Source organism: Odontesthes bonariensis, chromosome 11 (assembly GCF_027942865.1).
Source record: "Odontesthes bonariensis isolate fOdoBon6 chromosome 11, fOdoBon6.hap1, whole genome shotgun sequence".
In the NCBI taxonomy this organism is placed as follows: Eukaryota; Metazoa; Chordata; class Actinopteri; order Atheriniformes; family Atherinopsidae; genus Odontesthes; species Odontesthes bonariensis.
Window position 1 is genome coordinate 1946707 of NC_134516.1, and position 26876 is coordinate 1973582.

Consider the following 26876-nt stretch of genomic DNA (forward strand, 5'->3'; position numbering starts at 1 on the left):
CAAACACACCTGAGCCAGCATGGTGCGCCTAGGATACTAAAACAAACACACCTGAACCAGCATGATGAGCCAAGGATATAAAACAAACACACCTGAGCCAGCATGGTGAGCCTAGGATACTAAAACAAACACACCTGAGCCAGCATGGTGAGCCTAGGATACTAAAACAAACACACCTGAGCCAGTATGGTGAGCCTAGGATACTAAAACAAACACACCTGAGCCAGTATGGTGAGCTTAGGATATAAAACAAACACACCTGAGCCAGCATGGTGCGCCTAGGATACTAAAACAAACACACCTGAGCCAGCATGGTGAGCCTAGGATACTAAAACAAACACACCTGAGCCAGCATGGTGCGCCTCGGATACTAAAACAAACACACCTGAACCAGTATGGTGAGCCTAGGATATAAAACAAACACACCTGAACCAGCATGGTGAGCCTAGGATATAAAACAAACACACCTGAGCCAGCATGGTGAGCCTAGGATACTAAAACAAACACACCTGAACCAGCATGGTGAGCCAAGGATATAAAACAAACACACCTGAGCCAGCATGGTGAGCCAAGGATATAAAACAAACACACCTGAGCCAGCATGGTGCGCCTAGGATACTAAAACAAACACACCTGAGCCAGCATGGTGAGCCAAGGATATAAAACAAACACACCTGAGCCAGCATGGTGCGCCTAGGATACTAAAACAAACACACCTGAACCAGCATGGTGAGCCAAGGATATAAAACAAACACACCTGAGCCAGCATGGTGAGCCAAGGATATAAAACAAACACACCTGAGCCAGCATGGTGCGCCTAGGATATAAAACAAACACACCTGAGCCAGCATGGTGCGCCTAGGATACTAAAACAAACACACCTGAACCAGTATGGTGAGCCTAGGATATAGAACAAACACACCTGAACCAGCATGGTGAGCCTAGGATACTAAAACAAACACACCTGAACCAGCATGGTGAGCCAAGGATATAAAACAAACACACCTGAGCCAGCATGGTGAGCCAAGGATATAAAACAAACACACCTGAGCCAGCATGGTGAGCCTAGGATACTAAAACAAACACACCTGAACCAGTATGGTGAGCCTAGGATACTAAAACAAACACACCTGAGCCAGCATGGTGAGCCTAGGATATAAAACAAACACACCTGAGCCAGCATGGTGAGCCTAGGATACTAAAACAAACACACCTGAGCCAGCATGGTGAGCCAAGGATATAAAACAAACACACCTGAACCAGTATGGTGCGCCTAGGATATAAAACAAACACACCTGAGCCAGCATGGTGAGCCTAGGATATAAAACAAACACACCTGAGCCAGCATGGTGAGCCAAGGATATAAAACAAACACACCTGAACCAGTATGGTGCGCCTAGGATACTAAAACAAACACACCTGAGCCAGCATGGTGAGCCAAGGATATAAAACAAACACACCTGAGCCAGCATGGTGAGCCTAGGATACTAAAACAAACACACCTGAGCCAGCATGGTGAGCCAAGGATATAAAACAAACACACCTGAGCCAGCATGGTGAGCCTAGGATACTAAAACAAACACACCTGAGCCAGCATGGTGCGCCTAGGATACTAAAACAAACACACCTGAGCCAGCATGGTGAGCCAAGGATATAAAACAAACACACCTGAACCAGTATGGTGCGCCTAGGATACTAAAACAAACACACCTGAGCCAGCATGGTGAGCCTAGGATACTAAAACAAACACACCTGAGCCAGCATGGTGAGCCAAGGATATAAAACAAACACACCTGAGCCAGCATGGTGAGCCTAGGATACTAAAACAAACACACCTGAGCCAGCATGGTGAGCCTAGGATATAAAACAAACACACCTGAACCTGCATGGTGCGCCTAGGATATAAAACAAACACACCTGAACCAGTATGGTGCGCCTAGGATACTAAAACAAACACACCTGAGCCAGCATGGTGCGCCTAGGATACTAAAACAAACACACCTGAACCAGCATGGTGAGCATAGGATACTAAAACAAACACACCTGAGCCAGCATGGTGCGCCTAGGATACTAAAACAAACACACCTGAGCCAGCACGGTGAGCCTAGGATACTAAAACAAACACACCTGAGCCAGCATGGTGAGCCTAGGATATAAAACAAACACACCTGAGCCAGCATGGTGAGCCTAGGATACTAAAACAAACACACCTGAGCCAGTATGGTGAGCCAAGGATATAAAACAAACACACCTGAACCAGCACGGTGAGCCTAGGATACTAAAACAAACACACCTGAGCCAGCATGGTGAGCCAAGGATATAAAACAAACACACCTGAACCAGTATGGTGCGCCTAGGATATAAAACAAACACACCTGAGCCAGCATGGTGAGCCTAGGATATAAAACAAACACACCTGAGCCAGCATGGTGAGCCTAGGATACTAAAACAAACACACCTGAGCCAGCATGGTGCGCCTAGGATACTAAAACAAACACACCTGAGCCAGCATGGTGCGCCTAGGATACTAAAACAAACACACCTGAACCAGCATGGTGAGCCAAGGATATAAAACAAACACACCTGAACCAGTATGGTGCGCCTAGGATACTAAAACAAACACACCTGAGCCAGCATGGTGCGCCTAGGATACTAAAACAAACACACCTGAACCAGCATGGTGAGCCTAGGATACTAAAACAAACACACCTGAGCCAGCATGGTGCGCCTAGGATACTAAAACAAACACACCTGAGCCAGCATGGTGAGCCTAGGATATAAAACAAACACACCTGAGCCTGCATGGTGCGCCTAGGATATAAAACAAACACACCTGAACCAGTATGGTGCGCCTAGGATACTAAAACAAACACACCTGAGCCAGCATGGTGCGCCTAGGATACTAAAACAAACACACCTGAACCAGCATGGTGAGCCTAGGATACTAAAACAAACACACCTGAGCCAGCATGGTGCGCCTAGGATACTAAAACAAACACACCTGAGCCAGCATGGTGCGCCTAGGATACTAAAACAAACACACCTGAACCAGCATGATGAGCCAAGGATATAAAACAAACACACCTGAGCCAGCATGGTGAGCCTAGGATACTAAAACAAACACACCTGAGCCAGCATGGTGAGCCTAGGATACTAAAACAAACACACCTGAGCCAGTATGGTGAGCCTAGGATACTAAAACAAACACACCTGAGCCAGTATGGTGAGCTTAGGATATAAAACAAACACACCTGAGCCAGCATGGTGCGCCTAGGATACTAAAACAAACACACCTGAGCCAGCATGGTGAGCCTAGGATACTAAAACAAACACACCTGAGCCAGCATGGTGCGCCTCGGATACTAAAACAAACACACCTGAACCAGTATGGTGAGCCTAGGATATAAAACAAACACACCTGAACCAGCATGGTGAGCCTAGGATATAAAACAAACACACCTGAGCCAGCATGGTGAGCCTAGGATACTAAAACAAACACACCTGAACCAGCATGGTGAGCCAAGGATATAAAACAAACACACCTGAGCCAGCATGGTGAGCCAAGGATATAAAACAAACACACCTGAGCCAGCATGGTGCGCCTAGGATACTAAAACAAACACACCTGAGCCAGCATGGTGAGCCAAGGATATAAAACAAACACACCTGAGCCAGCATGGTGCGCCTAGGATACTAAAACAAACACACCTGAACCAGCATGGTGAGCCAAGGATATAAAACAAACACACCTGAGCCAGCATGGTGAGCCAAGGATATAAAACAAACACACCTGAGCCAGCATGGTGCGCCTAGGATATAAAACAAACACACCTGAGCCAGCATGGTGCGCCTAGGATACTAAAACAAACACACCTGAGCCAGCATGGTGCGCCTAGGATATAAAACAAACACACCTGAGCCAGCATGGTGCGCCTAGGATACTAAAACAAACACACCTGAGCCAGCATGGTGAGCCAAGGATACTAAAACAAACACACCTGAGCCAGCATGGTGCGCCCAGGATACTAAAACAAACACACCTGAACCAGCATGATGAGCCTAGGATATAAAACAAACACACCTGAGCCAGCATGGTGAGCTTAGGATATAAAACAAACACACCTGAGCCAGCATGGTGAGCCTAGGATACTAAAACAAACACACCTGAACCAGCATGGTGAGCCAAGGATATAAAACAAACACACCTGAGCCAGCATGGTGCGCCCAGGATACTAAAACAAACACACCTGAACCAGCATGATGAGCCTAGGATATAAAACAAACACACCTGAGCCAGCATGGTGAGCTTAGGATATAAAACAAACACACCTGAGCCAGCATGGTGAGCCTAGGATACTAAAACAAACACACCTGAACCAGCATGGTGAGCCAAGGATATAAAACAAACACACCTGAGCCAGCATGGTGAGCCAAGGATATAAAACAAACACACCTGAGCCAGCATGGTGAGCCTAGGATACTAAAACAAACACACCTGAACCAGTATGGTGAGCCTAGGATACTAAAACAAACACACCTGAGCCAGCATGGTGAGCCTAGGATATAAAACAAACACACCTGAGCCAGCATGGTGAGCCTAGGATACTAAAACAAACACACCTGAGCCAGCATGGTGAGCCAAGGATATAAAACAAACACACCTGAGCCAGCATGGTGAGCCTAGGATACTAAAACAAACACACCTGAGCCAGCATGGTGAGCCTAGGATACTAAAACAAACACACCTGAGCCAGCATGGTGAGCCTAGGAAACTAAAACAAACACACCTGAACCAGCATGGTGAGCCTAGGATAAATCAAATCAAATCAAATCAAATTTATTTATATAGCACATTTCATGTACAAACAGTTCAAAGTGCTTTACATAAAATAAAAGCATTGCAGCAGGGAGTGCAAGAAGCATTAAAAATACATAAAAGAATTTAAAAAGAAACAAATAAAATCATTTAAATGAATTTAAAAACAGGCAACAGTCTAGATAAGTTAAAAGATATTTCATGCATAGACACATGAGAACAGAAATGTCTTTAACCTGGATTTAAAAATGTCTACATTTGCTGAAAGTTTAATCTCCACTGGCAGTTTGTTCCACTTGTTAGCAGCATAACAGCTAAATGCTGCTTCTCCATGTTTAGTCTGGACTCTGGACTGAACCAGCTGACCTGAGTCCTTGGATCTAAGAGCTCTGCTGGGTTTATATTCTCTGAACATATCACAGATGTATTTTGGGCCTAAACCGTTCTGGGATTTGTAAACCATCAGCAGGCTTTTAAAATCTATTCTGTGACTGACTGGAAGCCAGTGTAAAGATATTAAAACTGGTGTGATGTGTTCAGATCTCTTAGTCCGGGTTAAAACTCTAGCAGCAGCGTTCTGGATGAGCTGCAGATGTTTAATGCTCTTTTTGGGAAGTCCAGTTAAAAGAGCATTACAGTAATCGAGTCTACTGGAGATGAATGCATGGATGAGTTTCTCCTGGTCTTTTTGGGAGAGGAAACCTTTAATTCTGTTGATGTTTCTGAGGTGGTAAAAAGCTGCCTTGGTGACAGCTTTGATGTGGCTGCTGAAAGTCAGATCTGAGTCTATCAACACTCCGAGGTTACGAACCTGGTCAGTGATTGTAAGGTTCCGAGTCTCAAGATATTTACCAACGCTGACCCTCTTCTCTTTGCTACCAAACAGAATGATCTCAGTTTTGTCTTCATTTAATTGTAGAAAATTCTCTCTCATCCAGGTGTTTACTTCCTCCAGACACTGACACAGTACGTCTGCTGGGCTGCAGTCGTCCGGTGACAGAGACACATAAAGTTGTGTATCGTCTGCATAACTGTGATAATTGATGTTAAAGTTCTGCAATATCTGACCCAAAGGGAGCATATACAAGTTAAACAGAAGAGGTCCAAGAATTGACCCCTGGGGGACTCCACAAGTCATGGCCACTCGCTCAGATTCATAGCTGCCAATTGTAACAAAATAACTCCGGCCTTCTAAGTAGGACCTGAACCAGTTAAGGACCGCTCCAGAAAGTCCAACCCAGTTTTCCAGCCTGTGCAACAGGATTCTGTGATCTACAGTATCAAACGCAGCGCTGAGGTCCAACAGGACCAGGACTGAAACATTACCAGAATCAGTATTCAACCTGATGTCGTTTAACACTTTGACCAGAGCTGTTTCAGTGCTGTGATGACGTCTGAAGCCTGATTGAAAGTTATCAAGACTTCCACTTTCATTCAGAAAGTCGTTGAGCTGGTTAAATACAACTTTCTCAATAATCTTAGATATAAAAGAGAGATTAGAGACAGGTCTGTAGTTGTTCATCATAGAGGCGTCTAGAGTTCTCTTCTTTAGGAGTGGCTTAATGGCAGCTGTCTTTAGTGACTTGGGAAAAATGCCTGATGCCAGTGAGCTGTTAACTATTTGTAGGAGATCACTTTCTACTGAGGTAAAAACAGTTTTTAAAAAGTCGGATGGTATTATGTCCAGAGAACAAGTTGTTGATTTCAGATGCCGAACTGTTTCCACTAGGATTTTTAAATTAACAATATTAAATTGTGACATAACATCAGAGTTATTTCTAGGTTTTAGACACAGATTAGTTTTCTTGTTTTTCTGTGTTGCGTGAATGTTTTGTCTAATTGTTTTGATTTTTTGGCTAAAAAAGTTGGCAAATTCGTTGCATTTCTCAGTGGAAAGGAGGTCTGGGTTTGACTGTTTAGGAGGATTTGTGAGTTTTTCAACCATAGCAAACAGAGTTTGAGAATTGTTGACATTCTTATTAATCATTTCAGATAAATGCAGCTGTCTGGCCTTGCACAGCTCATTGTTATAACTACGCAGGCTTTGTTTGTACAGCTCATAGTAAATCTGAAGCTTTGTTTTCCTCCATTTACGTTCAGCTTTCCTGCATTCTCTTTTCAGGTTTTTGACCGTAGTGGTGTTTCTCCATGGTGTTTTCTGTTTGATCAAGGTGCTCTTGATTCTTATCGGTGCAACAGCTTCCATTACATTAAAAATTTTCAAGTTAAAATGATCCAGCATTCCTTCAACCGACTCTGCACTCATTGTTGGTAACATAGCTATGGCCTCCCTAAACTGAGCACTTGTTTTCTCATTGATGTGCCTCTTCTTAACTGAGAAGCTGGTTGTTTGAACATTCTGAGTAATATGTAAATCAAATAAAATACAAAAATGGTCAGACAAGGCCAAATCAGTAACAACAACAGAAGAAATATCAACACCTTTAGAAATGACCAGGTCCAGAATGTGACCTCGAAGGTGAGTTGGTTCTGTTACATGTTGCCACAAACCAAACATGTCCAGCACAGAAGAAAATTCTTTGGCATTACCATCCGTCATATTATCTATGTGAATGTTAAAATCCCCGGTCAAGATGAAATGGTTAAAATCAGTTGAAATAACAGACAATAATTCAGAAAAATCATCAATAAAACTTGCACAGTATCCTGGAGATCTGTAAATGATTAAGAACAGGATTTTAGGAACACCCTTTAAAATAAAACTCAGATATTCAAAAGAAGTGAAATCACCAAATGAGATCTCTTTACACTGGAATGTATCTTTAAATAAAGCAGCTTCACCCCCACCTTTCCTACCATTTCGGCATTTATCCATAAAACTAAAGTTTGGGGGAGCTGCTTCATTAAGAACAGTAGCGCTTGTGCTCTCTGTTAACCATGTTTCTGTCAGAAAAAGAAAATCTAAATTGTGTGAAATTATGAAGTCATTAACTAACAGTGACTTATTGGACAGAGATCTAATATTAAGTAAAGCTAGCTTTGTGGAGTTTACACTGGTCTCTGTTGTATTCTGAGTTGTACGTGGTACCGTTAACAAATTAGATAGATTCACCCTGGAAGTTGACTGTTTTCGATTCCTTCTTTTACTAACTAAAACAGGAAGCCTATTGGGTCCCAGCTTGTTCTCAGAACAGCTGTCAGAAGTCGGACTTCTATAGCAGGGACCCTGAACACATCATGGCATGGTATCTTTGTTTTGAACAGTACTATCTTTGTTTTGAACTCTGGATGTTGTGCTGCTCCTTGAACACCCTGCACATCCCCTTGTGTCCTGCTCTGCCAGGACAGATGATGTAAGAGGAGGAGGAGGGGGTGCCCTGCGTTTCTCGGTTGATGGTGGTCGCTGGAGTCCTGGCTGGGATAGAGACATCCTTTGGAGACCTTGGGTGATGTGGAGTAAAGAGTCTGGTGAGGGGGGAGGGCTGGGGGTTGTTTGCCTCACTGCTGTGTCCTTCAGTCTAATCTGTACAGTCATGTTTGGGTTTGCCGTCCCAACAGCATGACGTAAATGTGCACCAAGTAATCTGCATCCAGTTCGATTGGGATGCACGCCATCAGCTCTGAAACGCTCCTTACAGTTCCAAAAGATATTAAAGTTATCAATGAAATTAATCCCATGGGCGATGCATGCATTTGACAACCATGTGTTCAGGCCAAGAAGTCTGCTGAAAAGTTCAATTCCTTTACCCACAGTAGGAATGGGGCCTGAAATGGAGACCCGGTGTGCTCCATAGTGACACAGTCTCTCCAACAGCAGAGAAAAATCCTTCTTCAGGATCTCAGAGCCAGTCTTCCTCCTCAGAATATCAAAAGACCCTGTATGGACAATGATCCTCGTGCCATCTGGATGAGTAGACAGAATGGTCGGCAAAATATCTATCAGTTCCCTGACTGATGTATCAGAAAAAGTTATATTTTCCGTCTTTGCCATTCTGACATGCTGTGTTATAGAGTCCCCGATTAGAATGGTGTCTATTCCTTTTTGTGTGGAGGTGTCGATCGCTTCTGTAGTCCTCACCTTGGTTGTGGGATTTGGGCTTCTCCTGATGATCTGGTTAGCAATAGGCTGAGGTTTGGGGCCATTTCTCTTGTTTCTCTTCATGTTTGGGTTACATTCATCATCACACACTCTATTTGGAGTCAACGGATCGTATCTATTGTGCAATAGAACTTCAGGTGGCGGAGTGAGTGCTGGAGATTTAGGTTTCGTGCTGGATTTACCTCTGCGACGGACAACATGAGACCAGATCCTGGCTGGGGTTGATGATTTGGGTTTGGCACCAACACTGTTCCAGTGGGAGATGTCAGTCGGACCGTCCGGTTTGGAAGCTTGACCAGATATTCCAGTGTCATTTGAACAGATCCAGGGAAGTGTGTCAGCCAGGGCTGCAGTGTGAGATTCCACATCAGCTGTGATCCCGTGTAGAAAGATCTGAGTTAGTCCTTTGTCACATGAAGGCTCCACAGCCTGCGCAGGAGCTATCATAGAGTCAATAAATTCCTCGTCGTTACGAATGTCTTGCAGCGTTTCAATCCTCTTCTCGAGCTGTGCTACCTTCGCAAAGAGTAGCTCACACTGTGTGCAGCTCACTGATACTGCAGGGTTAGGAGACATTGTTCTGTCCGATTCTCTTTGTAAACAAGAGGGCTAATACCGTTTACAAATACACAATTAAAAGAAAAAGAATAAAAGAATAAAATTATATCCAAGACTTGTGGAAAGAAGTAGAATGATTTAAAAGCGAATAAAGCAATAAGCAGCAGGAGGAAGCAGGAGGAAGCAGAGACACGTCTGCACTCTTCAGAAGCAGGAAGTAAACTAAAACGGATACTAAAACAAACACACCTGAGCCAGCATGGTGAGCTTAGGATACTAAAACAAACACACCTGAACCAGCATGGTTAGCCAAGGATATAAAACAAACACACCTGAGCCAGCATGGTGCGCCTAGGATACTAAAACAAACACACCTGAGCCAGTATGGTGAGCCTAGGATACTAAAACAAACACACCTGAGCCAGCATGGTGAGCCTAGGATATAAAACAAACACACCTGAGCCAGCATGGTGAGCCTAGGATACTAAAACAAACACACCTGAACCAGCATGGTGAGCCTAGGATACTAAAACAAACACACCTGAACCAGTATGGTGAGCCTAGGATACTAAAACAAACACACCTGAGCCAGTATGGTGAGCCTAGGATATAAAACAAACACACCTGAGCCAGCATGGTGAGCCTAGGATATAAAACAAACACACCTGAGCCTGCATGGTGCGCCTAGGATATAAAACAAACACACCTGAACCAGTATGGTGCGCCTAGGATACTAAAACAAACACACCTGAGCCAGCATGGTGCGCCTAGGATACTAAAACAAACACACCTGAACCAGCATGGTGAGCCTAGGATACTAAAACAAACACACCTGAGCCAGCATGGTGCGCCTAGGATACTAAAACAAACACACCTGAGCCAGCATGGTGCGCCTAGGATACTAAAACAAACACACCTGAACCAGCATGATGAGCCAAGGATATAAAACAAACACACCTGAGCCAGCATGGTGAGCCTAGGATACTAAAACAAACACACCTGAGCCAGCATGGTGAGCCTAGGATACTAAAACAAACACACCTGAGCCAGTATGGTGAGCCTAGGATACTAAAACAAACACACCTGAGCCAGTATGGTGAGCTTAGGATATAAAACAAACACACCTGAGCCAGCATGGTGCGCCTAGGATACTAAAACAAACACACCTGAGCCAGCATGGTGAGCCTAGGATACTAAAACAAACACACCTGAGCCAGCATGGTGCGCCTCGGATACTAAAACAAACACACCTGAACCAGTATGGTGAGCCTAGGATATAAAACAAACACACCTGAACCAGCATGGTGAGCCTAGGATATAAAACAAACACACCTGAGCCAGCATGGTGAGCCTAGGATACTAAAACAAACACACCTGAACCAGCATGGTGAGCCAAGGATATAAAACAAACACACCTGAGCCAGCATGGTGAGCCAAGGATATAAAACAAACACACCTGAGCCAGCATGGTGCGCCTAGGATACTAAAACAAACACACCTGAGCCAGCATGGTGAGCCAAGGATATAAAACAAACACACCTGAGCCAGCATGGTGCGCCTAGGATACTAAAACAAACACACCTGAACCAGCATGGTGAGCCAAGGATATAAAACAAACACACCTGAGCCAGCATGGTGAGCCAAGGATATAAAACAAACACACCTGAGCCAGCATGGTGCGCCTAGGATATAAAACAAACACACCTGAGCCAGCATGGTGCGCCTAGGATACTAAAACAAACACACCTGAACCAGTATGGTGAGCCTAGGATATAAAACAAACACACCTGAACCAGCATGGTGAGCCTAGGATACTAAAACAAACACACCTGAACCAGCATGGTGAGCCAAGGATATAAAACAAACACACCTGAGCCAGCATGGTGAGCCAAGGATATAAAACAAACACACCTGAGCCAGCATGGTGAGCCTAGGATACTAAAACAAACACACCTGAACCAGTATGGTGAGCCTAGGATACTAAAACAAACACACCTGAGCCAGCATGGTGAGCCTAGGATATAAAACAAACACACCTGAGCCAGCATGGTGAGCCTAGGATACTAAAACAAACACACCTGAGCCAGCATGGTGAGCCAAGGATATAAAACAAACACACCTGAGCCAGCATGGTGAGCCTAGGATACTAAAACAAACACACCTGAGCCAGCATGGTGAGCCTAGGATACTAAAACAAACACACCTGAGCCAGCATGGTGAGCCTAGGAAACTAAAACAAACACACCTGAACCAGCATGGTGAGCCTAGGATACTAAAACAAACACACCTGAGCCAGCATGGTGAGCTTAGGATACTAAAACAAACACACCTGAACCAGCATGGTTAGCCAAGGATATAAAACAAACACACCTGAGCCAGCATGGTGCGCCTAGGATACTAAAACAAACACACCTGAGCCAGTATGGTGAGCCTAGGATACTAAAACAAACACACCTGAGCCAGCATGGTGAGCCTAGGATATAAAACAAACACACCTGAGCCAGCATGGTGAGCCTAGGATACTAAAACAAACACACCTGAACCAGCATGGTGAGCCTAGGATACTAAAACAAACACACCTGAACCAGTATGGTGAGCCTAGGATACTAAAACAAACACACCTGAGCCAGTATGGTGAGCCTAGGATATAAAACAAACACACCTGAGCCAGCATGGTGAGCCTAGGATATAAAACAAACACACCTGAGCCTGCATGGTGCGCCTAGGATATAAAACAAACACACCTGAACCAGTATGGTGCGCCTAGGATACTAAAACAAACACACCTGAGCCAGCATGGTGCGCCTAGGATACTAAAACAAACACACCTGAACCAGCATGGTGAGCCTAGGATACTAAAACAAACACACCTGAGCCAGCATGGTGCGCCTAGGATACTAAAACAAACACACCTGAGCCAGCATGGTGCGCCTAGGATACTAAAACAAACACACCTGAACCAGCATGATGAGCCAAGGATATAAAACAAACACACCTGAGCCAGCATGGTGAGCCTAGGATACTAAAACAAACACACCTGAGCCAGCATGGTGAGCCTAGGATACTAAAACAAACACACCTGAGCCAGTATGGTGAGCCTAGGATACTAAAACAAACACACCTGAGCCAGTATGGTGAGCTTAGGATATAAAACAAACACACCTGAGCCAGCATGGTGCGCCTAGGATACTAAAACAAACACACCTGAGCCAGCATGGTGAGCCTAGGATACTAAAACAAACACACCTGAGCCAGCATGGTGCGCCTCGGATACTAAAACAAACACACCTGAACCAGTATGGTGAGCCTAGGATATAAAACAAACACACCTGAACCAGCATGGTGAGCCTAGGATATAAAACAAACACACCTGAGCCAGCATGGTGAGTCTAGGATACTAAAACAAACACACCTGAACCAGCATGGTGAGCCAAGGATATAAAACAAACACACCTGAGCCAGCATGGTGAGCCAAGGATATAAAACAAACACACCTGAGCCAGCATGGTGCGCCTAGGATACTAAAACAAACACACCTGAGCCAGCATGGTGAGCCAAGGATATAAAACAAACACACCTGAGCCAGCATGGTGCGCCTAGGATACTAAAACAAACACACCTGAACCAGCATGGTGAGCCAAGGATATAAAACAAACACACCTGAGCCAGCATGGTGAGCCAAGGATATAAAACAAACACACCTGAGCCAGCATGGTGCGCCTAGGATATAAAACAAACACACCTGAGCCAGCATGGTGCGCCTAGGATACTAAAACAAACACACCTGAGCCAGCATGGTGCGCCTAGGATACTAAAACAAACACACCTGAGCCAGCATGGTGCGCCTAGGATACTAAAACAAACACACCTGAACCAGCATGGTGAGCCAAGGATATAAAACAAACACACCTGAACCAGTATGGTGCGCCTAGGATACTAAAACAAACACACCTGAGCCAGCATGGTGCGCCTAGGATACTAAAACAAACACACCTGAACCAGCATGGTGAGCCTAGGATACTAAAACAAACACACCTGAGCCAGCATGGTGCGCCTAGGATACTAAAACAAACACACCTGAGCCAGCATGGTGAGCCTAGGATATAAAACAAACACACCTGAGCCTGCATGGTGCGCCTAGGATATAAAACAAACACACCTGAACCAGTATGGTGCGCCTAGGATACTAAAACAAACACACCTGAGCCAGCATGGTGCGCCTAGGATACTAAAACAAACACACCTGAACCAGCATGGTGAGCCTAGGATACTAAAACAAACACACCTGAGCCAGCATGGTGCGCCTAGGATACTAAAACAAACACACCTGAGCCAGCATGGTGCGCCTAGGATACTAAAACAAACACACCTGAACCAGCATGATGAGCCAAGGATATAAAACAAACACACCTGAGCCAGCATGGTGAGCCTAGGATACTAAAACAAACACACCTGAGCCAGCATGGTGAGCCTAGGATACTAAAACAAACACACCTGAGCCAGTATGGTGAGCCTAGGATACTAAAACAAACACACCTGAGCCAGTATGGTGAGCTTAGGATATAAAACAAACACACCTGAGCCAGCATGGTGCGCCTAGGATACTAAAACAAACACACCTGAGCCAGCATGGTGAGCCTAGGATACTAAAACAAACACACCTGAGCCAGCATGGTGCGCCTCGGATACTAAAACAAACACACCTGAACCAGTATGGTGAGCCTAGGATATAAAACAAACACACCTGAACCAGCATGGTGAGCCTAGGATATAAAACAAACACACCTGAGCCAGCATGGTGAGCCTAGGATACTAAAACAAACACACCTGAACCAGCATGGTGAGCCAAGGATATAAAACAAACACACCTGAGCCAGCATGGTGAGCCAAGGATATAAAACAAACACACCTGAGCCAGCATGGTGCGCCTAGGATACTAAAACAAACACACCTGAGCCAGCATGGTGAGCCAAGGATATAAAACAAACACACCTGAGCCAGCATGGTGCGCCTAGGATACTAAAACAAACACACCTGAACCAGCATGGTGAGCCAAGGATATAAAACAAACACACCTGAGCCAGCATGGTGAGCCAAGGATATAAAACAAACACACCTGAGCCAGCATGGTGCGCCTAGGATATAAAACAAACACACCTGAGCCAGCATGGTGCGCCTAGGATACTAAAACAAACACACCTGAGCTAGCATGGTGCGCCTAGGATATAAAACAAACACACCTGAGCCAGCATGGTGCGCCTAGGATACTAAAACAAACACACCTGAGCCAGCATGGTGAGCCAAGGATACTAAAACAAACACACCTGAGCCAGCATGGTGCGCCTAGGATACTAAAACAAACACACCTGAACCAGCATGATGAGCCTAGGATATAAAACAAACACACCTGAGCCAGCATGGTGAGCTTAGGATATAAAACAAACACACCTGAACCAGCATGATGAGCCTAGGATACTAAAACAAACACACCTGAGCCAGCATGGTGAGCCTAGGATACTAAAACAAACACACCTGAACCAGCATGGTGAGCCAAGGATATAAAACAAACACACCTGAGCCAGCATGGTGAGCCAAGGATATAAAACAAACACACCTGAGCCAGCATGGTGAGCCTAGGATACTAAAACAAACACACCTGAACCAGTATGGTGAGCCTAGGATACTAAAACAAACACACCTGAGCCAGCATGGTGAGCCTAGGATATAAAACAAACACACCTGAGCCAGCATGGTGAGCCTAGGATACTAAAACAAACACACCTGAGCCAGCATGGTGAGCCAAGGATATAAAACAAACACACCTGAGCCAGCATGGTGAGCCTAGGATACTAAAACAAACACACCTGAGCCAGCATGGTGAGCCTAGGATACTAAAACAAACACACCTGAGCCAGCATGGTGAGCCTAGGAAACTAAAACAAACACACCTGAGCCAGTATGGTGAGCCTAGGATACTAAAACAAACACACCTGAGCCAGTATGGTGAGCCTAGGATACTAAAACAAACACACCTGAGCCAGTATGGTGAGCCTAGGATATAAAACAAACACACCTGAGCCAGCATGGTGAGCCTAGGATACTAAAACAAACACACCTGAACCAGCATGGTGAGCCTAGGATACTAAAACAAACACACCTGAGCCAGCATGGTGAGCCAAGGATATAAAACAAACACACCTGAGCCAGCATGGTGAGCCTAGGATACTAAAACAAACACACCTGAACCAGCATGGTGAGCCTAGGATACTAAAACAAACACACCTGAGCCAGCACGGTGAGCCTAGGATACTAAAACAAACACACCTGAGCCAGCATGGTGAGCCTAGGATACTAAAACAAACACACCTGAGCCAGCATGGTGAGCCTAGGATATAAAACAAACACACCTGAGCCAGCATGGTGAGCCTAGGATACTAAAACAAACACACCTGAGCCAGCATGGTGAGCCTAGGATACTAAAACAAACACACCTGAGCCAGCATGGTGAGCCTAGGATATAAAACAAACACACCTGAGCCAGCATGGTGAGCCTAGGATACTAAAACAAACACACCTGAACCAGCATGGTGAGCCTAGGATACTAAAACAAACACACCTGAGCCAGCACGGTGAGCCTAGGATACTAAAACAAACACACCTGAGCCAGCATGGTGAGCCTAGGATACTAAAACAAACACACCTGAGCCAGCATGGTGAGCTTAGGATACTAAAACAAACACACCTGAACCAGCATGGTGAGCCTAGGATACTAAAACAAACACACCTGTCCTGTTTATGATGCTTTGTTTACATATCTGTCTCCAGGCCGTCCCACGCTGACCTTCCTTCGACCTCCGCCCCTTTGGTACCGAGGGTGGAGCTTGATGAGCTCCATTTCTCTGACAACGATAGTCGGTTCGTAGCCACCCGAGAACACCTGCCCAGCTCTGATGATGTGTCATCTCAGCCAGCCAATCAGGAGGGGGACTGTGGCGCTCACAGCCAGTCAGGACAGGGGGCCCGTGAGGGAGGGGCCATTCCTGCTAGGGCACCACACCTCAGGGCCACGCCCCCTCTGCCTCAGGCCCCGCCCCCCGTCCACAGGAAAGCCCACAGGAAGACCAACCGCAGGAAAAGCAGCGACTGCTCCTCTCAGCCTCCCACAGGTCCCAGGGCTTCCAAAGACCTGGGTGTCCAGGCCCAGGACCAGGCCCAGGCCCAGGACCAGGACCAGGACCAGGACCAGGACCTCTGCTGGGACAGCACCGACCTGCTGGACCAGACCATCGAGGAGGTGGGTCAGACAGGAAGTAACGAAGGAAGGCGGTCCTCTTATCATCCAGCTGTTGTTGAAGTCTCTGTCCCTGTTTTGGGTTCGGACTCCTCAGGTGATCCAGGTGCGTTGCCATGGTGACGGGTCCCAGGAGGAGGAGACTGAGAGCTTCCAGCTCAGCCTTCCGGCCTCCAGTGAAAAGCCGACTGAAGACTGGGACCCTTTGCAGGTCTGTGAGCAGGGGGGGGGGGTTCTGTTTCCTAGGGTTCTGATGCTGGATGTTTCTCTTCAGGGGGTCTGTGAGCGGGGGGGGGGGGGGGGGTCTGTTTCCTAGGGTTCTGATGCTGGATGTGTCTCTTCAGGGGGTCTGTGAGCAGGGGGGGCGGGTTCTGTTTCCTAGGGTTCTGACCCTGGATGTTTCTCTTCAGGGGGTCTGTGAGCAGGGGGGGGGGGGCGGGTTCTGTTTCCTAGGGTTCTGACCCTGGATGTTTCTCTTCAGGGGGTCTGTGAGCAGGGGGGGGGGTTCTGTTTCCTAGGGTTCTGACCCTGGATGTTTCTCTTCAGGGGGTCTGTGAGCAGGGGGGGGGGCGGGTTCTGTTTCCTAGGGTTCTGACCCTGGATGTTTCTCTTCAGGGGGTCTGTGAGCAGGGGGGGGGGCGGGTTCTGTTTCCTAGGGTTCTGACCCTGGATGTTTCTCTTCAGGGGGTCTGTGAGCAGGGGGGGCGGGTTCTGTTTCCTAGGGTTCTGACCCTGGATGTTTCTCTTCAGGGGGTCTGTGAGCAGGGGGGGGGGGTTCTGTTTCCTAGGGTTCTGATGCTGGATGTTTCTCTTCAGGGGGTCTGTGAGCAGGGGGGGGGGGTTCTGTTTCCTAGGGTTCTGACCCTGGATGTTTCTCTTCAGGGGGTCTGTGAGCGGGGGGGGGGGGCGGGTTCTGTTTCCTAGGGTTCTGACCCTGGATGTTTCTCTTCAGGGGGTCTGTGAGCAGGGGGGGGGGGGTCTGTTTCCTAGGGTTCTGACCCTGGATGTTTCTCTTCAGGGGGTCTGTGAGCAGGGGGGGGCGGGTTCTGTTTCCTAGGGTTCTGACCCTGGATGTTTCTCTTCAGGGGGTCTGTGAGCAGGGGGGGCGGGTTCTGTTTCCTAGGGTTCTGACCCTGGATGTTTCTCTTCAGGGGGTCTGTGAGCAGGGGGGGGGGGGTTCTGTTTCCTAGGGTTCTGACCCTGGATGTTTCTCTTCAGGGGGTCTGTGAGCAGGGGGGGGGGGGTTCTGTTTCCTAGGGTTCTGATGCTGGATGTGTCTCTTCAGGGGGTCTGTGAGCAGGGGGGGGGGTTCTGTTTCCTAGGGTTCTGACCCTGGATGTTTCTCTTCAGGGGGTCTGTGAGCAGGGGGGGGGGGGTTCTGTTTCCTAGGGTTCTGATGCTGGATGTGTCTCTTCAGGGGGTCTGTGAGCAGGGGGGGGGGTTCTGTTTCCTAGGGTTCTGATGCTGGATGTGTCTCTTCAGGGGGTCTGTGAGCAGGGGGGGGGGTTCTGTTTCCTAGGGTTCTGACCCTGGATGTTTCTCTTCAGGGGGTCTGTGAGCAGGGGGGGGGTTCTGTTTCCTAGGGTTCTGATGCTGGATGTTTCTCTTCAGGGGGTCTGTGAGCAGGGGGGCGGGGTTCTGTTTCCTAGGGTTCTGATGCTGGACGTTTCTCTTCAGGGGGTCTGTGAGCAGGGGGGGCGGGGTTCGGGTTCTGTTTCCTAGGGTTCTGATGCTGGATGTGTCTCTTCAGGGGGTCTGTGAGCAGGGGGGGGGGGGGGGTTCTGTTTCCTAGGGTTCTGACCCTGGATGTTTCTCTTCAGGGGGTCTGTGAGCAGGGGGGGCGGGTTCTGTTTCCTAGGGTTCTGATGCTGGATGTGTCTCTTCAGGGGGTCTGTGAGCAGGGGGGGGGTTCTGTTTCCTAGGGTTCTGATGCTGGATGTGTCTCTTCAGGGGGTCTGTGAGCAGGGGGGGGGGGGGTTCTGTTTCCTAGGGTTCTGACCCTGGATGTGTCTCTTCAGGGGGTCTGTGAGCAGGGGGGGGGGGGGGGGTTCTGTTTCCTAGGGTTCTGACCCTGGATGTGTCTCTTCAGGGGGTCTGTGAGCAGGGGGGGGCGGGTTCTGTTTCCTAGGGTTCTGACCCTGGATGTGTCTCTTCAGGGGGTCTGTGAGCAGGGGGGGGGGGGGTTCTGTTTCCTAGGGTTCTGACCCTGGATGTTTCTCTTCAGGGGGTCTGTGAGCAGGGGGGGGCGGGTTCTGTTTCCTAGGGTTCTGACCCTGGATGTTTCTCTTCAGGGGGTCTGTGAGCAGGGGGGGGGTTCTGTTTCCTAGGGTTCTGATGCTGGATGTTTCTCTTCAGGGGGTCTGTGAGCAGGGGGGGGGGGGTTCTGTTTCCTAGGGTTCTGACCCTGGATGTGTCTCTTCAGGGGGTCTGTGAGCAGGGGGGGCGGGTTCTGTTTCCTAGGGTTCTGATGCTGGATGTTTCTCTTCAGGGGGTCTGTGAGCGGGGGGGGGGGGGGGTTCTGTTTCCTAGGGTTCTGATGCTGGATGTTTCTCTTCAGGGGGTCTGTGAGCAGGGGGGGGGGGGGGTCTGTTTCCTAGGGTTCTGATGCTGGATGTTTCTCTTCAGGGGGTCTGTGAGCAGGGGGGGGGGGGGTTCTGTTTCCTAGGGTTCTGACCCTGGATGTGTCTCTTCAGGGGGTCTGTGAGCAGGGGGGGGGGTTCTGTTTCCTAGGGTTCTGATGCTGGATGTGTCTCTTCAGGGGGTCTGTGAGCAGGGGGGGCGGGTTCTGTTTCCTAGGGTTCTGACCCTGGGTGTTTCTCTTCAGGGGGTCTGTGAGCAGGGGGGGGTGGGTTCTGTTTCCTAGGGTTCTGATGCTGGATGTTTCTCTTCAGGGGGTCTGTGAGCAGGGGGGGGGGGGTTCTGTTTCCTAGGGTTCTGACCCTGGGTGTTTCTCTTCAGGGGGTCTGTGAGCAGGGGGGGGGGTTCTGTTTCCTTGGGTTCTGACCCTGGATGTTTCTCTTCAGGGGGTCTGTGAGCAGGGGGGGGGGTTCTGTTTCCTAGGGTTCTGACCCTGGATGTTTCTCTTCAGGGGGTCTGTGAGCAGGGGGGGGGGGTTCTGTTTCCTAGGGTTCTGATGCTGGATGTTTCTCTTCAGGGGGTCTGTGAGCAGGGGGGGGGGGGGTTCTGTTTCCTAGGGTTCTGACCCTGGATGTTTCTCTTCAGGGGGTCTGTGAGCAGGGGGGGCGGGTTCTGTTTCCTAGGGTTCTGATGCTGGATGTGTCTCTTCAGGGGGTCTGTGAGCAGGGGGGGGGTTCTGTTTCCTAGGGTTCTGATGCTGGATGTGTCTCTTCAGGGGGTCTGTGAGCAGGGGGGGGGGGGGTTCTGTTTCCTAGGGTTCTGACCCTGGATGTGTCTCTTCAGGGGGTCTGTGAGCAGGGGGGGGGGGGGGGGGGTTCTGTTTCCTAGGGTTCTGACCCTGGATGTGTCTCTTCAGGGGGTCTGTGAGCAGGGGGGGCGGGTTCTGTTTCCTAGGGTTCTGACCCTGGATGTGTCTCTTCAGGGGGTCTGTGAGCAGGGGGGGGGGGGGTTCTGTTTCCTAGGGTTCTGACCCTGGATGTTTCTCTTCAGGGGGTCTGTGAGCAGGGGGGGGCGGGTTCTGTTTCCTAGGGTTCTGACCCTGGATGTTTCTCTTCAGGGGGTCTGTGAGCAGGGGGGGGGTTCTGTTTCCTAGGGTTCTGATGCTGGATGTTTCTCTTCAGGGGGTCTGTGAGCAGGGGGGGGGGGGTTCTGTTTCCTAGGGTTCTGACCCTGGATGTGTCTCTTCAGGGGGTCTGTGAGCAGGGGGGGCGGGTTCTGTTTCCTAGGGTTCTGATGCTGGATGTTTCTCTTCAGGGGGTCTGTGAGCGGGGGGGGGGGGGGTTCTGTTTCCTAGGGTTCTGATGCTGGATGTTTCTCTTCAGGGGGTCTGTGAGCAGGGGGGGGGGGGGGTCTGTTTCCTAGGGTTCTGATGCTGGATGTTTCTCTTCAGGGGGTCTGTGAGCAGGGGGGGGGGGGGTTCTGTTTCCTAGGGTTCTGATGCTGGATGTGTCTCTTCAGGGGGTCTGTGAGCAGGGGGGGCGGGTTCTGTTTCCTAGGGTTCTGATGGTGGATGTTTCTCTTCAGGGGGTCTGTGAGCGGGGGGGGGGGGGGGGTTCTGTTTCCTAGGGTTCTGATGCTGGATGTTTCTCTTCAGGGGGTCTGTGAGTGGGGGGGGGGGGTTCTGTTTCCTAGGGTTCTGACCCTGGATGTTTCTCTTCAGGGGGTCTGTGAGCAGGGGGGGGTTCTGTTTCCTAGGGTTCTGATGCTGGATGTTTCTCTTCAGGGGGTCTGTGAGCAGGGGGGGGGGGGGGGTTCTGTTTCCTAGGGTTCTGATGCTGGATGTGTCTCTTCAGGGGGTCTGTGAGCAGGGGGGGCGGGTTCTGTTTCCTAGGGTTCTGACCCTGGGTGTTTCTCTTCAGGGGGTCTGTGAGCAGGGGGGGGTGGGTTCTGTTTCCTAGGGTTCTGATGCTGGATGTTTCTCTTCAGGGGGTCTGTGAGCAGGGGGGGGGGGGGTTCTGTTTCCTAGGGTTCTGACCCTGGGTGTTTCTCTTCAGGGGGTCTGTGAGCAGGGGGGGGGGTTCTGTTTCCTTGGGTTCTGACCCTGGATGTTTCTCTTCAGGGGGTCTGTGAGCAGGGGGGGGGGTTCTGTTTCCTAGGGTTCTGACCCTGGATGTTTCTCTTCAGGGGGTCTGTGAGCAGGGGGGGGGGGTTCTGTTTCCTAGGGTTCTGATGCTGGATGTTTCTCTTCAGGGGGTCTGTGAGCAGGGGGGGGCGGGTTCTGTTTCCTAGGGTTCTGATGCTGGATGTTTCTCTTCAGGGGGTCTGTGAGCAGGGGGGGGGGTTCTGTTTCCTAGGGTTTGATGCTGGATGTTTCTCTTCAGGGGTCTGTGAGCAGGGGGGGGGGGGGGTTCTGTTTCCTAGGGTTCTGACCCTGGATGTTTCTCTTCAGGGGGTCTGTGAGCAGGGGGGGGGGGCGGTTCTGTTTCCTAGGGTTCTGATGCTGGATGTTTCTCTTCAGGTCTGCCAGCCAGGTGACACACCTGTCCAGGTGACCCAGGCGGGGGGGCCGGACCTCGGCCGGCTCATGAACGTTCAGGTGCACCTGGAGGACCAGGTGTACTCGCACCAGCTGAACTCCGCCCTGCACACTGAGAGCAGATGTGGGGCCCGGCAGGACGAGGGTTTCTGGACCCGACCCATAGAAGAGGTCCTGCCGGTCCCAGAATACATCCCAGAATCCTTCCGGGGAAAGACCTGGATCCAGATCGAGCAGGAGGACGAGGAAAGGGTGGAGAGGCTGGTCCAACAGTTCAGACGAGGAAGATTTATGTGCTACTTCGACACAGAGTCGCTGGCCAGGTAACAGAACCGCTCACCGTTTTATCATCAGATGTAGAACAGAACCGCTCACCTGTTTATCATCAGATGTAGAACAGAACCGCTCACCTGTTTATCATCAGGTGAAGAACAGAACCGCTCACCTGTTTATCATCAGGTGTAGAACAGAACCGCTCACCTGTTTATCATCAGGTGTAGAACAGAACCGCTCACCTGTTTATCATCAGGTGAAGAACAGAACCGCTCACCTGTTTATCATCAGATGTAGAACAGAACCGCTCACCTGTTTATCATCAGGTGTACAACAGAACCGCTCACCTGTTTATCATCAGGTGTACAACAGAACCGCTCACCTGTTTATCATCAGGTGTAGAACAGAACCGCTCACCTGTTTATCATCAGATGTAGAACAGAACCGCTCACCTGTTTATCATCAGGTGTACAACAGAACCGCTCACCTGTTTATCATCAGGTGTAGAACAGAACCGCTCACCTGTTTATCATCAGATGTAGAACAGAACCGCTCACCTGTTTATCATCAGATGAAGAACAGAACCGCTCACCTGTTTATCATCAGATGTAGAACAGAACCGCTCACCTGTTTATCATCAGGTGTAGAACAGAACCGCTCACCTGTTTATCATCAGATGTAGAACAGAACCGCTCACCTGTTTATCATCAGGTGTACAACAGAACCGCTCACCTGTTTATCATCAGGTGTACAACAGAACCGCTCACCTGTTTATCATCAGGTGTAGAACAGAACCGCTCACCTGTTTATCATCAGGTGTAGAACAGAACCGCTCACCTGTTTATCATCAGATGTAGAACAGAACCGCTCACCTGTTTATCATCAGATGTAGAACAGAACCGCTCACCTGTTTATCATCAGATGTAGAACAGAACCGCTCACCTGTTTATCATCAGGTGTAGAACAGAACCGCTCACCTGTTTATCATCAGATGTAGAACAGAACCGCTCACCTGTTTATCATCAGGTGAAGAACAGAACCGCTCACCTGTTTATCATCAGGTGAAGAACAGAACCGCTCACCTGTTTATCATCAGGTGTAGAACAGAACCGCTCACCTGTTTATCATCAGGTGTACAACAGAACCGCTCACCTGTTTATCATCAGGTGTAGAACAGAACCGCTCACCTGTTTATCATCAGGTGTAGAACAGAACCGCTCACCTGTTTATCATCAGATGTAGAACAGAACCGCTCACCTGTTTATCATCAGATGTAGAACAGAACCGCTCACCTGTTTATCATCAGGTGAAGAACAGAACCGCTCACCTGTTTATCATCAGGTGTAGAACAGAACCGCTCACCTGTTTATCATCAGGTGAAGAACAGAACCGCTCACCTGTTTATCATCAGGTGAAGAACAGAACCGCTCACCTGTTTATCATCAGGTGAAGAACAGAACCGCTCACCTGTTTATCATCAGATGTAGAACAGAACCGCTCACCGTTTTATCATCAGATGTAGAACAGAACCGCTCACCTGTTTATCATCAGGTGTAGAACAGAACCGCTCACCTGTTTATCATCAGGTGTAGAACAGAACCGCTCACCTGTTTATCATCAGGTGTAGAACAGAACCGCTCACCTGTTTATCATCAGATGTAGAACAGAACCGCTCACCTGTTTATCATCAGATGTAGAACAGAACCGCTCACCTGTTTATCATCAGGTGTAGAACAGAACCGCTCACCTGTTTATCATCAGGTGAAGAACAGAACCGCTCACCTGTTTATCATCAGGTGAAGAACAGAACCGCTCACCTGTTTATCATCAGATGTAGAACAGAACCGGTCACCTGTTTATCATCAGGTGAAGAACAGAACCGCTCACCTGTTTATCATCAGGTGAAGAACAGAACCGCTCACCTGTTTATCATCAGGTGAAGAACAGAACCGCTCACCTGTTTATCATCAGGTGAAGAACAGAACCGCTCACCTGTTTATCATCAGGTGAAGAACAGAACCGCTCACCTGTTTATCATCAGGTGTAGAACAGAACCGCTCACCTGTTTATCATCAGATGTAGAACAGAACCGCTCACCTGTTTATCATCAGGTGTAGAACAGAACCACTCACCTGTTTATCATCAGATGTAGAACAGAACCGCTCACCTGTTTATCATCAGGTGTAGAACAGAACCGCTCACCGTTTTATCATCAGATGTAGAACAGAACCGCTCACCTGTTTATCATCAGGTGTAGAACAGAACCGCTCACCTGTTTATCATCAGGTGTAGAACAGAACCGCTCACCTGTTTATCGTCAGGTGAAGAACAGAACCGCTCACCTGTTTATCATCAGATGTAGAACAGAACCGCTCACCTGTTTATCATCAGATGTAGAACAGAACCGCTCACCTGTTTATCATCAGATGTAGAACAGAACCGCTCACCTGTTTATCATCAGGTGTAGAACAGAACCGCTCACCTGTTTATCATCAGATGTAGAACAGAACCGCTCACCTGTTTATCGTTAGATGTAGAACAGAACCGCTCACCTGTTTATCGTCAGGTGTAGAACAGAACCGCTCACCTGTTTATCATCAGATGTAGAACAGAACCGCTCACCTGTTTATCATCAGATGTAGAACAGAACCGCTCACCTGTTTATCGTCAGGTGTAGAACAGAACCGCTCACCTGTTTATCATCAGATGTAGAACAGAACCGCTCACCTGTTTATCATCAGATGAAGAACAGAACCGCTCACCTGTTTATCGTCAGGTGTAGAACAGAACCGCTCACCTGTTTATCATCAGATGTAGAACAGAACCGCTCACATGTTTATCGTCAGGTGTAGAACAGAACCGCTCACCTGTTTATCATCAGGTGTAGAACAGGTGGCAGACCCGACAGGGACCGGATCACTTTGAGTCATTACCTGGTTGATAAGGGGAAAACAAATCTTCAACCAAACTGACGTTTAGAGTAAAAAGTGGGTTTCTGTTATTGGACTTCTGTGCTCATCACGGACTGTCCATAAGGAACACCATGTTCAGGCATAAGGGGGTCCATATGTGCACTTGGCCCCAGGACACCCTGGGCCGCAGCTCGATGATCGACACTCGGGTGAAGAGAGGGGCGGAGCTTCAACTGATCACCACCTGGTTGTGAGTTGGCTCCGCTGATGGGGGAGGAAGCTGGTCAGACCTGGCAGGCCCAAACGTATTGTGAGGGTCTGTTGGGAACGTCTGGCGGAATCCCCTGTAAGGAAGAGTTTCAACTCCCACCTCCGGCAGAGCTTCCACCCCGGGGGAGGTGGGGGACATTGAGCCCGAATGGGCCATGTCCCGGGGGAGGTGGGGGACATTGAGCCCGAATGGGCCATGTCTCGGGGGAGGTGGGGGACATTGAGCCCGAATGGGCCATGTCCCGTGCCTCCATTGTTGAGGCGGCCGACCGGAGCTGTGGCCGTGAGGTGGTCGGTGCCTGTCGTGGCGGCAATCCCCGAACCCGCTGGTGGACCCCAGTGGTGAGGGAAGCCGTCAAGCTAAAGAAGGAGTCGTATCGGGCCTTTTTGGCCAGTGAGACTCTGGAAGCAGCTGATGGTACCGACAGGCAGAGCGGAACGCAGCCTCGGCGGTTGCTGAGGCAAAAACTCGGGCTTGGGAGGAGTTCGGGGAGGCCATGGAGAACGACTTCCGGACGGCCTCGAGGAGATTCTGGTCCACCATCCGGCGGCTCAGGGGGGGAAGCGGTGCACCGTCAACAATGTGTATGGTGAGGGCGGGGCTCTGCTGACTTCAACTAGGGACGTCGTGAGTCGGTGGGGGGAATACTTCGAGGGCCTCCTCAATCCTACCGACACGCCTTCCGATGAGGAAGCAGAGTTGGGGAGCTCGGACGTGGGGCCTCCCATTTCTGGGGCCTAGGTTGCCGAGGTGGTCAAAAAACTCCTCGGTGGCCCCGGGGGTGGATGAGGTCCGTCCTGAGTTCCTCAAGGCTCTGGATGTTGTAGGGCTGTCTTGGTTGATACGCCTCTGCAGCATCGCGTGGACATTGGGGGCAGTGCCTCTGGACTGGCAGATCGGGGGGGTCGTATAGATGTTGGCCCCGTATTTACTTGATGTGAGACGGCTGTCTTGAATGTTTTCCACTTGTGACTTATCTTTCTCTCTTGAGAATGATGGGTTCTGGCCTTATATGGCCCTAACCCAATGATTGGTTCTGGCCTTATATGGCCTTATATTGCCCTAACCCAGGGGTCGGCAACCCAAAATGTTCAAAAAGCCATATTGGCCCAAAAAAACAAAAACCATACCTGTCTGGAGCCGCGAAAATCTAAAAGCCTTATAAGGCAACATAGACTGTCAATACATAAGCTGTATGCCTACTATTAAAATGACTAAGTATGCTACAAATACAAAATGAACATTCATGATTTAAAGGTTAATTTTCCCTGCAGCGCATCCTGGAGAGAATTACGCACCACGTGACTACTGATGTACGATAGGCCTATTGCTGCTTCAAGTTTAGCCTAACTTCCATTACAATATTAATGTGTTATGTTTTGTTGCACTGATTAAATTATAGATATACAAGAAGAAATACATATTTTTGGTGCCATCTTTTTTTATTTTGAGGTCTCCAGAACAAAAAAGTACATAGCCTCAGGCTATTTTCAGACCTTGTGGAAATGAAATGTTCTCTTCAAACGTCAATAACAATAGAACTCACTGTTCAATAACATTCAACAGAGCGCAAAAAACACGC

At 48.7% G+C, this 26876-nt stretch overlaps 1 protein-coding gene across 1 annotated transcript in view; it reads left to right on the forward strand.

Annotated features, from left to right (window-relative positions):
* Positions 1 to 26876, forward strand: part of zdbf2 (zinc finger, DBF-type containing 2) — a 38311-nt gene that overhangs the window by 8325 nt on the left and 3110 nt on the right. Inside the window, exons 7-9 of the mRNA XM_075477237.1 lie at positions 16260 to 16728; positions 16823 to 16936; positions 21821 to 22161. Coding sequence (XP_075333352.1) covers positions 16260 to 16728; positions 16823 to 16936; positions 21821 to 22161 — 924 coding nt within the window. The remainder of the gene's footprint in view (positions 1 to 16259; positions 16729 to 16822; positions 16937 to 21820; positions 22162 to 26876) is intronic.